Below are 14,248 nucleotides of genomic sequence, written 5' to 3' on the forward strand. Positions count from 1 at the left end.
AAAGCAGAGAAACCATACAGAGTCAGAAAGAACTTGGAGAAGCCATGTTCCCTAGAATTGACAAACATGTTCTGTGGCTTCAAACAGATGAAAAGCTGAAACAGTCAAGGAACTCAGACTGCAAAGAATGTCACCCACTCCAGAATGGCTATTTCTTCTAAAATTTAATATTTTGGAGCAGACCTAAGAGGAATTGATAACTACACAACTAGTGAAACGGATGCTCTTAGCATAGCCGACTCTGTTACTGCCATTACTGGCATTCCTATTTCATGAGACCTTTTTGAAATTTTCAGAAACTACCATCATCTTGAAAATGGTATTTCCAAGTAAATATCTTACTGAAAAGAAGGTCGAGAACTCTGAGCATAGACTGAGAATCTCTGACATTTGGCTCTCCATTTGTTTTTACTGCTTTGGAAGAGAAGCTCCTGACGTCAATGCGACTGGTTGCTTTCTGCATCGGCCGGCATGGGTGCCAAATGCTCTGCCACTGGTACTGAATGAATGCTTGCCTAGTGTTGTGAGAAGCATCAATTTCATCGGGACAGTGGGGGCTGAATCATTGCTTTCAGGATCTTTTATCAGGAAAATGGAGCAGAATGAGAGCAGGTCTTCACTTACTAAACAGAAATTTGCTGAATTTCCAGAGGAAAGTCTTGAAATGCTTGATTAGACAGACATTGGGCAGAAATTTTACTTTTTTCAAATAGAAAAGGAAAGCCACTCTCTCATGGTTTCACGTACTTGGACAATAGTTTTGGTTGTAATATTCTAGTTACAGCCCTGCAGTCAACATTATGTCTGCTGATGAAGGACGCGGAGCTCCTGTTCTATTTCAAGATGGGTCACTAGGAGTTCAGCATGCCTCTGACACTGAGGAAAGACCTTCTGCAATCTGGAGTTAAGGGTGGCAAAACTTCTTCTAATTCCTCAGCAGGCAGAAGCAAGTATGTGCCAAACTCCTAAACGTTACTTCTGATGGAAGATAATTTTAAGATTGAAATGTGGGTTTATAGTCCAAAATTGGTGATATGGATGAACATCAATGACTTGCACTTTGCCAAAGATCAGAACCTCAGTGAATCTGGGAACAGAGGAAATTATTCAAAATAAATTCAACTGTTTCTCAACTCAAGCCTACCCTCATTTGGCCAAGTATGCCACGATAGCTCCATTTGTTCATGTGTGCTTTTACTTAGTTATTTATTTTTGCGGTACGCGGGCCTCTCACTGTTGTGGCCTCTCCCGTTGCGGAGCACAGGCTCCGGACGCGCAGGCTCAGCGGCCATGGCTCACGGGCCCAGCCGCTCCGCGGCATGTGGGATCTTCCCGGACCAGGGCACGAACCATGTCCCCTGCATCGGCAGGCGGACTCTCAACCACTGTGCCACCAGGGAAGCCCACTCATGTGTGCTTTTATAAGCCACAATAAGCCAAGTGTGCTTTTTTTTTTTTGCCACCAAAATGAAACAAAACAAAAAAATCAAAACTGATTGGATGGCAAGCCTGACACATACGTTATCATATCAAAACACTCAAAACTTTCTCCTGCTTCTGTAAGTCAGACTTCAACAGCCTTCATGGTGGTAGTTGGTGATAAGGTGAAGTTCAAGTTTTGCTTTGCTTGGAAATTTTTATTTCCTTTTTATCATAAAGTAGGTATTAATTTTTGCATTAAAAATGAGTGCGAGGCAAAGGTTTTCAAAGAATGTCATATTTTTCTATGTGTACATAGAAAAGAATGTGTTATCAGTATCTAACATCATAAAAGTAAATTCTATCTAAATTATTGTACATATGCTTAGGTACTTTTTTTGGTAACCTCATAGCTTTCAGAGTCTCAAGGAGCTCTGTGATTCAAAAATCTGAGAAAAACCCCATTCCTCTGATTTAGATATTGACCTCACGTAACAAAAGAAATCATTTCACAACAGTTCAAGAATTACATGGAAGAAAATCAAACCACAACACTTAGAAGAAAATATAAATGGTTAGCAGATTTCAAGCTGAGAAAAAAGCTTTCTGAAGAAAAAAGCAAGAGAAAAATAATAAATAAATAAATATGGCCATTCTCTAGTTCAATTATTTAATTTCACTTATATCTAAGGGGAAAATCCAAACTGTAAACAGAGGAGGTCATTTTCCCCTGGTCACTAGGGGACCAGTCAATCAGCCACTACCCCTTGCTGTAACACCCAACAGAGGTTTAAAACTATTACACTAGACACTGTCACTTCATCAGTAGAAACAATACCTCCAGTATATGTATATTTATATTTGTTTATCAATTGGATATATGTACTAATCTACTAATATATCTTATAAAATATATACTTTAAAAAAGATGAGATAAAATTAACTACAAATACAAGTTCTAAAGTTTTCTTCCTGCACCCTTGCAGGTGTGTACACCTCCCCATTTTGGGGGCCACTGTTCAGCATGGCGGTGGCTAAACAGGAAGGCCCTGCCACCATTTCCAAAGCTGAGTCTGCATTCTGCTCCCCAGATTGTGTACCTCCTTCACATCTGCCAGCTCTCAGTATCACAACACACTGTTTTACTGCCTTCCTAGTGCAGATCATTATGGGACGTCATCTACTTATTTATGGGTTTACTTGTTTATTCCTACCCCCCGCCCCCCCAACTCCCCAACTAGAATAGAAGCTCCATGAGAGCCAGGATGGTGCCTGTCTTGTTCATTCCTAGTTCCTCCACACCTAGAACAGGGCTTGGTACATAGTAGGTGCTCATTAGATACTTATTGTGTAATAAGGGTATACAGCTGCTCCTCCACTCAAATTCCAGCTCTTCCCCCTGCTTGGTCCTCCATTCTCCTAGCAGGCAACAGGGCAGGTCCCCTGACCCTCTGCAGGAAGCAAACAATACCCTATCCTACTGCTTAGCACAGCTTCCACTTTAAAGACCTCTCATGGAGGGTGAGCCACTGAGGACGATCTTGCTCCTCATAGAAAACACAGGCCCCCAATCTCAAATCCAGAACTTAAAAATATATACATATATAATTAGAGTATTTCTAAAGGCAGTTCTTCTTCTTTTTTAATCATCTATTTGCAAGCTGAACTATCATATTCATGCAAAAGCGATCCTTCTCAATCAAGTCAAGCTGTTCTTAGAGCTTCTGTCCTGGGAGGGAAAAGAGACAGGTGGGCAGGTACCTGATGGTTTTCCACACATCGAAGCCATCCAGAGGCTTGGTGCCCTCTGTGCTGCCCCCTGCCAGCTTCACCAGGGTCGGCAGCCAGTCGGAAATGTGGATGAGCTCCCGGTTCTTCACGCCCCTCCGTTTCAGCAAGGGGCCGGCTACAAAGCCCACCCCTCGCACGCCTCCTTCCCACAGGCTCCACTTTCTTCCTCGAAGGGGCCAGTTATTGCCCCCTGCCAGTGTCTGCCCACCGTTATCTGAAACACAATTAGGTCATGGCATGAGGACAAGGCTAACTATTAGATACATTTAAGAACAGAAGACTTGGATGCATGTTATTATTAAATGGTGCTTAGGAACTAAGAAAGAAGATTCCTCTTTCCCCTCTCCCATAGCAGCTACCCTCCTCCCACCCAGAACAACCCTCCATCCCACAGACATAACCAGGACTCAGCACAGCACATGTCTGACACTAGACCTTTAAATCCTCCATGGAGAGGGCCACTGAAAAACAAGGAAGGCCCCTGAGGGGAACTGCTTGGGATAGAGCCCTGTGCTGAGCAACGACTAGGATTCAAATGCATGCATGCAACTTTGTGTAACACAGGAGAATGAACCCAGGTAGGTGGGGCCCCTCCCCGTACATGAAAAGACACCTCTGAATAAGTTTCGCTTAGGAACCTAAGGCTCCTAATTAGTGGGGATAGCGAACCTTTTAATTTTCTTCCTGGAGAATTTTTCTAACATTTAAACTGGTAACAGAATTAACATTTGACTCCCTGGTGATCTGAACTCTTAAGTGTGAAAGTTGAAGACTTCGCCAGTGGGTTAAATGTCTCTGTACACAGAACAGTTGGATGGAAAAAATAATTGCAAGAAAAATTCCTCCCTTCTTGACGGGATGGCAGGACAAAGCTTCATCGTATACTGTATACCAGGGAAGAGAAGGTTTCTCTCCCAAGACAGCCAAGGGAATGGAGGACATTGGGGAAGCCAGAGAAGATACAAAAGTGACTTCAGTATCTTACCAGCTGGGAGCGGCTCAGAGTTAGAAATTAAGTTGGACTGTAGAAAGTAAAAAGTCATATTTCTTACATACTGAGGTTGTAGAATCATATTATCTCTAAAAGTACTCATACACTTAGGTGACTTTAGAGATATGTTTTAAATATCACTTATTTGCACGTGCATTACACTCCGATTAAATGTTTTCTAAAAGCCACTGTTATCCAAATCAACCACAGGAGGGCAGTATGACAGATGTGCTCTATAGAACGTTATGTATAAAGAAATCTGACACAGAAATCAAGCTCTATCAAAGCCAAAGGATGCTCATGGAAGGAAAAAGAACCCGTATTTGTTAAGCACCCACTCTGCACCAGGCACCCTTTTAATTTCACATTATCACAGACTCTGGAGTCTGATAGACCTGGAATTGAAGCATGATGCCAGCCACTCACTAGGTGTGTGACCCAGGGCAATACACTGCCTCAGTTTCTCGTCTTTAATGTAGCGATAATAATTCCTACCTCATTCATGTATTATGGTGAGAATTAAGTGACATCATTTATAATAATGGTTTGGGGCTGGGTACCTGGCACAATCTAAGTGCTCAATAAATGGTAGCTAATATTTATAACAATACAAATAGTCTAGTTTTATAACTATTTTGTCATGAGAGAGAGACTTGAAAATGCCAAACAGCTAATAAGTGGCAAAGCTAGGATTCAAACAATGTCTGTGTGACTCCCAGGCTCCTCCTGCCCCCAGAGTGCCCTGCTCCTGAGGTCCCTGGTATAGAGTGAGTTTTATATCTATATAAAACTTTACTTCTCTATGAAAAACATAAGCATGGTCAATCTCAGCTAAGTTTACACTCTTCCCATGATACAGCAGGAGAGCTATCTCAAGGTGATGATAATTCCCTTACGAGGAGCCTCTGTTGCTGGTGGGTAAGAAATTCAAGGCTCTACTGTCAAGGAGGCTTCTGATCAAGCCCTTAACACACCAGGTCTTCAGTTCTTCTCTGTGCTTCATGAGGGGGAGAAGGAAGGGTCTTGAGCTACATTAGAGGAAGGTAACAGTTCTTCAACACAGGTGGGTGACAATCACATCATTTGCTATCAGACAAGAACCTTTTCTTAAACCTCACATCTCTTCTTGACAAAGCAAACGGTCACCCAAGCCAGTTTATTAAATACACATTCTATTTCACACGAGCAGACCTGCACGCTCAAAACAGGGGGCACCATCTTTAGACAAAGGGAATTCCTCACACTCCACTGAGTATCAGTCACCAATAACCACTGTATCAAAACTTAAAAGAAGGTGCTGTTCATGTGATACAAAAATACACTGCAAAGAAGTGTTTACACTCTACCTGTGAAGTCAAGAATGGCTAAGACAGCACTATCATTCCCCTGTGCTGTCTGGATTGCTATAAATGACACTGGCTCAGGGCTTGTAGAAGAGGCCTCTTGTCTCCATTTTTTATAGATAACACTCCTTTGAAATATTAGATAATGTCTCTTTCAGCTCCACCTATTTGCTAGTGCTCATTACAGAAAGGGTGGATGATGAAGATGGTAGAAACAAGAGTGGAGGTGATGGGGAGAAGCGTGGGGTGGGTCTGGAATCTGATCTTAGGCCCTTGAGGTATGAGACTCAGGAAGGAAAATACTCTGGGCTGTAACGAGAATTTGGCCACGGCTGCTACCGTAGGAGCTGGAAAGTGTTTCCACATCTTATTTGGGAGGTGCCGAAGCAGTGCGTGTGACTGTTTTTGCATTAGCTTCTGTGATGTTTTTCCCATTAGCCATGATAAGCGATTCTATCGTCTGTTATCGATGTGGCTTCCTCCATCATTTTTTTGAGGGCACTCCAGGGAGAAAGCACTGTTAATTGACACACCTGCAACTCATTCTCTTGGGCCCCCAGTCACAAAGCCAACTGCAGAATCCACTGCATGAAGAGGACAATTCAGCTTTGCCAGGGACCTGGCCAGGCGGCACTAGCTGATGGTCTCCACTTATCAGCAAAAATCCACAGACTTAGTCCTTTGAGAAACAGGGTGCTGTCCATTGGTTCTAGTGCATTTGCCCAGGTATTTCAAGGAGGTGGACATAAAACTGATCAGAGTAACAGTAAGAATAAAATCAGCTCATTTGAAACAAGGTAGAGAAGGGGGCTTCCAATACCGTTCACTTAAGTCTGACATAAAGTTCAAAAAGACAATGGAACCACCACCATTTCAAACACGTTTCTTTTCATTTTCTCTCCTAATTTTCCTTTGGGCAAAAGTTAATTTTTGTTCTTGTTAAGAATTAATTTTCAAGAGAAAATTTTCAGGTTTCATTTCCTGGCTGACTTATGAAAAAACTTCCAAATCAAAATAAGATGACTCGCCTTTCTGTCTGGCGGCAGCCATCAGGTGAGCCGAGATGCGCACTTACAAGTACCTCCAGGAGCTATGGAGGAGGAAGCAGTCGGATGCGATGTGCTTTTGCTCAGGGTGCGCTGCCGGCAACACCGCCAGCTCTCGGCGCTGCTCCGGGCGCCCCGCCCCACCCGGCCCAACAAGGCACGCAGGCTGGGCTACAAGGCCAAACAAGGTTAAGCCATATGTCGGATTCGTGTGCACCGCGGTGGCCGCAAACGCCCAGTTCCTAAGGGTGCCACCTACAGCACGCCTGTCCACTATGGTATCAACCAGCTCGTTTGCTCAGAGCCTTCAGTCTGTTGCTGAGGAGCGAGCTGGACGCCACTGTGGAGCCCTGAGGGTCCTGAATTCTTACTGGGTTGGTGAAGATTCTACATACAAATTTTTTGAGGTTATCCTCATTGATACATTCCATAAAGCTATCAGAAGACACCCTGACACCCAGTGGATCACCAAACCAGTCCACAAGCACAGGGAGATGCTGGGGCTGACGTCTGCAGGCAGGAAGAGCCGCGGCCTTGGCAAGGGCCACAAGTTCCACGACACGATCGGTGGTTCTCGCTGCGCAGCCTTGAGAAGGCGCAATACTCTCCAGTTCCACCGCTACCGCTAATATAAGTAATGCTTGTAAAATTCTTACCTAATAAACAGTTTAGGACATCCATGTCTGCTTAAAAGTGTTTTTTAATGTCTGTTAAAACTAGTTGTGTGCAGATTGTTCACTGAATGCATTGTCAAATTCTGAAAGTTAAAGTGCAATAATGTTTGAAGACTTTAAGTGATGGTGTACCTTGTTTCTAATAAGGGAAATGCCTTTGTTTTTGCTTTATTAGGGAGTTGATATGTCTGTGTTTAAAATGCTGTTTGGGGGACTCCCTGGTGGTGCAGTGGTTAAGGATCCACCTGCCAATGCACGGGTTCGAGCCCTGGTCCGGGAAGATCCCACATGCCACGGAGCAACTAAGCCTGTGCACCACAACTACTGAGCCTGCGCTCTAGAGCCTGCGAGCCACAACTACTGAGCCCGTGTGCCACAACTACTGAGCCCGCATGCCTAGAGCCGGTGCTCTGTAACAAGAGAAGCCACCGCAGTGAGAAGCCCACGCACCGCAACGAGGAGTAGCCCGCGCTCACCGCAACTAGAGAAAGCCCACGTGCAGCAATGAGGACCCAACGCAGCCAAGAAAATAAAATAAATAAATTTTTTAAAATGCCATTTGGTACAATAGGTGTAAAATTCTGTAAAAGAGGAGTGCAGAAATGAGCCATGTAGATTTGTTGGTGCATGTGATGAAATCTACAGCTTTACTGGGGTAATACAATGCTCTGCTGGTTTCCTCTAAAGTGGCTGTTCTATGGAGTTTGGCAAGGACAAACTTTAAATTGGGTTTTCCTTGGAAATGTGAAGGATGTCGTGATCCTTTATCATGATCATATGCAGGAAAATAATGAAAGTTGACTGGGGCCCACATTTTTAGACTTAATCTACCATTCCATTTATGTAACTGCTGCTTCCAAAAGGCGAAAAGTAAAGGAATGCCACCATTTTTTAAGAGAATTGAATAAAACTCTTGCAAGATGTTTCTCTTACAAATTGAAACAAATCCTGGTTAACCTAAATTAAATTGCCTTGGCCTCCATGGTACCACTGAAGTTCACATAAAAGGTGGGAGTTCCTGATTCAATCCTATCACTCTGGGATCTGTAGAATACTTAACTTCATGCAAAATAGTCATGGTATTTACACTAGTGTATATCGAAACTGATGGAACACTAGGTAAATGAGAAGGGAGTTTTTAACCCTAAGGTTTGTAAGCTAGTGATGCTAGGATTGGGAAATTGGTGTTCATCAGGTACCTTTCAAGTGTGGGAGGATAGAAAAGGCATGGATCAAAATTTTAAATGTTTTATCTGTAGTATTAGTTTGTGACCATTTTATGAACTCTAAGCCACCTTAGGGGGGGGGGAAATTGGGTTGGTTTTATTTAAAAGTAACATTGCTAAGTCCAATCAGTGTTATCTTGGGTCAAGCCACTTTATCCATTCCCACAAGGCTACTGAGCAGAGTCATGTAGCTGGTGTCAATACAAGTTCAATTGGTTTCCGAAAAAAAAAAAAGGAAAAAAATTAGATGACTCCAACTAGTAAAGGAAGCTATGAAACATTTTTTGGGGGGGAAATCATTTTTCAGCAATGTTTTTGGCAGGGGGAAAACCTAATTATAAAATCTTTGCCAGGGACTTCCGGGGAAGATGGCGGAAGAGTAAGACGCGGAGATCACCTGCCTCCCCACAGATACACCAGAAATACAGCTGCATGTGGAACAACTCCTACAAAACACCTACTGAATGCTGGCAGAAGACCTCAGACCTCCCAAAAGGCAAAAAACTCCCCACGTACCTGTGTAGGGCAAAGCGGAGAGATTCCCGCACAGAGGATCGGTGCTGACCGGCACTCACCAGCCCGAGAGGCTTGTCTGCTCGCCCGCCAGGGCAGGCGGCGCTGGAAGCTGAGGCTCGGGCTTCGGTCAGGGCGCAGGGAGAGGACTGGGGCTGGCGGCGAGAACTCAGCCTGAAGGGGGCTAATGCGCAACAGCTAGCCGGGAGGGAGTCCGGGAAAACTCTGGAGCTGCCGAAGAGGCAAGAGACTTTTTCTTCCCTCTTGGTTTCCTGGTGCGCAAGGAGAGGGGGTTGAGAGTGCTGCTTAAAGGAGCTCCACAGACGGGCGCGAGCCGCGGCTGAAAGCGCGGAGCCCAGAGACAGGCGTGGGACGCTGGGGCTGCTGCTGCCGCCGCCAAGAGGCCTGTGTGCGAGCGCAGGTCACTGTCCACGCCGCCCTTCCAGGAGCCTGTGCAGCCCGTCACTGCCGGGGTCCCGGGATCCAAGGAACGCTTCCCTGGGAGAACGCACGACGCGCCTTGGGCTGGTGCAACATCACGCCGGCCTCTGCCGCTGCAGGCTCGCCCCGCACTCCGTGCCCCTCCCTCGCCCCCCGGCCTGAGTGAGCCAGAGTCCCCGGAGTGGCTGCTCCTTTAACCCTGTCCTGTCTGAGCGAAGAACAGACGCCCTCCAGTGACCTACACGCAGAGGCGGGGCCAAATCCAAAGCTGAGACCTGGGAGCTGTGAGAACAAAGAAGAGAAAGGGAAATCTCTCCCAGCAGCCTCAGAAGCAGCAGATTAAAGCTCCACAATCAACTTGATGTACCCTGCATCTGTGGAATACATGAATAGACAACAAATCATCCCAAATTGAGGAGCCAGGAGTTAGTGCTGTGCCTCTGAGGTGGGAGAGCCAACTTCAGGACACTGGTCCACAAGAGACCTCCCAGCTCCACATAATATCAAACGGCGAAAATCTTCCAGAGATCTCCATCTCAACACTAACACCCAGCTTCACTCAACGACCAGCAAGCTACAGTGCTGGACACCCTATGCCAAACAACTAGCAACACAGGAACACAACACCACCTATTAGCAGAGAGGCTGCCTAAAATCATAAAAAGTCTGCAGACACCCCAAAACACACCAGCAGACGTGGACCTGCCCACCAGAAAGACAAGATCCAGCCTCATCCACCAGAACACAGGCACTAGTCCCCTCCACCAGGAAGCCTACACAACCCACTAAACCAACCTTAGCCACTGGGGACAGACACCAAAAACAACGGGAACTACGAACCTGCAGCCTGCAAAAAGGAGACCCCAAACACAGTAACATAAGCAAAATGAGAAGACAGAAAAACACACAGCAGGAGAAGGAGCAAGATAAAAACCCACCAGACCTAACAAATGAAGAGGTAATAGGCAGTCTACCTGAAAAAGAATTCAGAATAATGATAGTAAAGATGATCCAAGATTCTATTTCCAAGATCCAAAATCTTGGAAATAGAATAGACAAAATGCAAGAAACAGTTAACAAGGACCTAGAAGAACTAAAGATGAATCAAGCATCAATTAAAAACACAATAAATGAAATGAAAAATACTCTAGATGGGATCAATAGCAGAATAACTGAGGCAGAAGAACGGATAAGTGAGGTGGAAGATAAAATAGTGGAAATAACTGCTGCAGAGCAAAATAAAGAAAAAAGAATGAAAAGAACAGAGGACAGTCTCAGAGACCTCTGGGACAATATTAAATGCACCAACATTCGAATTATAGGGGTTCCAGAAGAAGAAGAGAAAAAGAAAGGGACTGAGAAAATATTTGAAGAGATTATAGTTGAAAACTTCCCTAATATGGGAAAGGAAATAATTAATCAAGTCCAGGAGGCACAGAGAGTCCCATACAGAATAAATCCAAGGAGAAATACGCCAAGACACATATTAATCAAACTGTCAAAAATTAAACACAAAGAAATCACATTAAAAGCAGCAAGGGGAAAAAAAACAAATAACACACAAGGGAATCCCCATCAGGTTAACAGCTGATCTCTCAGCAGAAACTCTACAAGCCAGAAGGGAGTGGCAGGACATAATTAAAGTGATGAAGGAGAAAAACCTGCAACCAAGATTACTCTACCCAGCAAGGATCTCATTCAGATTTGATGGAGAAATTAAAACCTTTACAGACAAGCAAAAGCTGAGAGAGTTCAGCACCACCAAACCAGCTTTACAACAAATGCTAAAGGAACTTCTCTAGGCAAGAAACACAGCAGAAGGAATATACCTACAATAACGAACCCAAAGCAATTAAGGAAATGGAAATAGGAACATACATATCGATAATTACCTTAAATGTAAATGGACTAAATGCTCCCACCAAAAGACACAGATTGGCTGAATGGATACAAAAACAAGACCCATACATATGCTGCCTACAAGAGATGCACTTCAGACCTAGAGACACATACAGACTGAAAGTAAGGGGATGGAAAAAGATATTCCATGCAAATGGAAACCAAAAGAAAGCTGGAGCAGCAATTCTCATATCAGACAAAATAGAGTTAAAAATAAAGACTACTAGAAGAGACAAAGAAGGACACTACATAATGATCAAGGGATCGATCCAAGAAGAAGATATAACAATTATAAATATTTATGCACCCAACATAGGAGCACCTCAATACATAAGGCAAATACTAACAGCCATAAAAGGGGAAATCGACAGTAACACAATCATAGTAGGGGACTTTAACACCCCACTTTCACCAATGGACAGATCATCCAAAATGAAAATAAATAAGGAAACACAAGCTTTAAATGATATATTAAACAAGATGGACTTAATTGATATTTATAGGACATTCCATCCAAAAACAACAGAATACACATTTTTCTCAAGTGCTCATGGAACATTCCCCAGGATAGATCATATCTTGGGTCACAAATCAAGCCTTGGTAAATTTAAGAAAATTGAAATTGTATCAAGTATCTTTTCTGACCACAATGCTATGAGACTGGACATCAATTACAGGAAAAGAGCTGTAAAAAATACAAACATATGGAGGCTAAACAATACACTACTTAATAATGAAGGGATCACTGAAGAAATCAAAAAGGAAATTAAAAAATACCTAGAAACAAATGACAATGGAGACACAACGACCCAAAACCTATGGGATGCAGCAAAAGCAGTTCTAAGAGGGAAGTTTATAGCAATACAATCCTACCTTAAGAAACAGGAAACATCTCGAATAAACAGCCTAACCTTGCACCTAAAGCAATTAGAGAAAGAAGAACAAAAACATCCCAAAGTTAGCAGAAGGAAAGAAATCATAAAAATCAGATCAGAAATAAATGAAAAAGAAATGAAGGAAACGATAGCAAAGATCAATAAAACTAAAAGCTGGTTCTTTGAGAAGATAAACAAAATTGATAAACCATTAGCCAGACTCATCAAGAAAAAAAGGGAGAAGACTCAAATCAACAGAATTAGAAATGAAAAAGGAGAAGTAACAACTGACACTGCAGAAATACAAAAGATCATGAGAGATTACTACAAGCAACTCTATGCCAATAAAAAGGACAACCTGGAAGAAATGGACAAATTCTTAGAAATGCACAACCTGCCAAGACTGAATCAGGAAGAAATAGAAAATATGAACAGACCAATCACAAGCACTGAAATTGAAACTGTGATAAAAAAATCTTCCAACAAACAAAAGCCCAGGACCAGATGGCTTCACAGGCGAATTCTATCAAGCATTTAGTGAAGAGCTAACACCTATCCTTCTCAAACTCTTCCAAAATATAGCAGAGGGAGGAACACTCCCAAACTCATTCTACGAGGCCACCATCACCTTGATATCAAAACCAGACAAGGATGTCACAAAGAAAACTACAGGCCAATATCACTGATGAACATAGATGCAAAAATCCTCAACAAAATACTAGCAAACAGAATCCAACAGCACATTAAAAGGATCATACACCATGATCAAGTGGGGTTTATTCCAGGAATGCAAGGATTCTTCAATATACGCAAATCAATCAACGTGATACACCATATTAACAAATTGAAGGAGAAAAACCATATGACCATCTCAATAGATGCAGAGAAAGCTTTCGACAAAATTCAACACCCATTTATGATAAAAACCCTGCAGAAAGTAGGCATAGAGGGAACTTTCCTCAACATAATAAAGGCCATATATGACAAACCCACAGCCAGCATCGTCCTCAATGGTGAAAAACTGAAACCATTTCCACTAAGATCAGGAACAAGACAAGGCTGCCCACTCTCACCACTCTTATTCAACATAGTTTTGGAAGTTTTAGCCACAGCAATCAGAGAAGAAAAGGAAATAAAAGGAATCCAAATCGGAAAAGAAGAAGTAAAGCTGTCACTGTTTGCAGATGACATGATACTATACATAGAGAATCCTAAAGATGCTACCAGAAAACTACTAGAGCTAATCAATGAATTTGGTATAGTAGCAGGATACAAAATTAATGCACAGAAATCTCTGGCATTCCTATATACTAATGATGAAAAATCTGAAAGTGAAATCAAGGAAACACTCCCATTTACCACTGCAACAAAAAGAATAAAATATCTAGGAATAAACCTACCGAAGGAGACAAAAGACCTGTATGCAGAAAATTATAAGACAGTGATGAAAGAAATTAAAGATGATACAAATAGATGGAGAGATGTAACATGTTGTTGGATTGGAAGAATCAACATTGTGAAAATGACTCTACTACCCAAAGCAATCTACAGATTCAATGTAATCCTTATCAAACTACCACTGGCATTTTTCACAGAACTAGAACAAAAAATTTCACAATTTGTATGGAAACACAAAAGACCCCGAATAGCCAAAGCAATCTTGAGAACGAAAAATGGAGCTGGAAGAATCAGGCTCCCTGACTTCAGACTATACTACAAAGCTACAGTAATCAAGACAGTATGGTACTGGCACAGAAACAGAAAGATAGATCAATGGAACAGGATAGAAAGCCCAGAGATAAACCCACGCACATATGGTCACCTTATCTTTGATAAAGGAGGCTGGAATGTACAGTGGAGAAAGGACAGTCTCTTCAATAAGTGGTGCTGGGAAAACTGGACAGGGACATGTAAAAGTATGAGATTAGATCACTCCCTAACACCATACACAAAAATAAGCTCAAAATGGATTAAAGACCTAAATGTAAGGCCAAACACTATCAAACTCTTAGAGGAAAACATAGGCAGAA

At 42.7% G+C, this 14,248-nt stretch overlaps 1 protein-coding gene and 1 pseudogene across 3 annotated transcripts in view; one reads left to right on the top strand and one right to left on the bottom strand.

Annotated features, from left to right (window-relative positions):
* The window catches only part of ARSB (arylsulfatase B), a 204,535-nt gene that overhangs the window by 108,675 nt on the left and 81,612 nt on the right, over positions 1-14,248 (bottom strand). For both annotated transcript variants that reach the window (XM_081230417.1, XM_081230418.1), the window contains exon 5: positions 3,181-3,424. In XM_081230417.1, coding sequence (XP_081086543.1) covers positions 3,181-3,424 — 244 coding nt within the window. The remainder of the gene's footprint in view (positions 1-3,180; positions 3,425-14,248) is intronic.
* LOC308617042 (large ribosomal subunit protein eL15-like) lies at positions 6,029-7,489 on the top strand (annotated as a pseudogene). The gene has a single exon. The product of its transcript is annotated as a large ribosomal subunit protein eL15-like (transcript).

This window comes from Mesoplodon bidens (genome assembly GCF_964165515.1).
Source record: "Mesoplodon bidens genome assembly, chromosome: 4".
Taxonomy (NCBI): Eukaryota; Metazoa; Chordata; class Mammalia; order Artiodactyla; family Ziphiidae; genus Mesoplodon; species Mesoplodon bidens.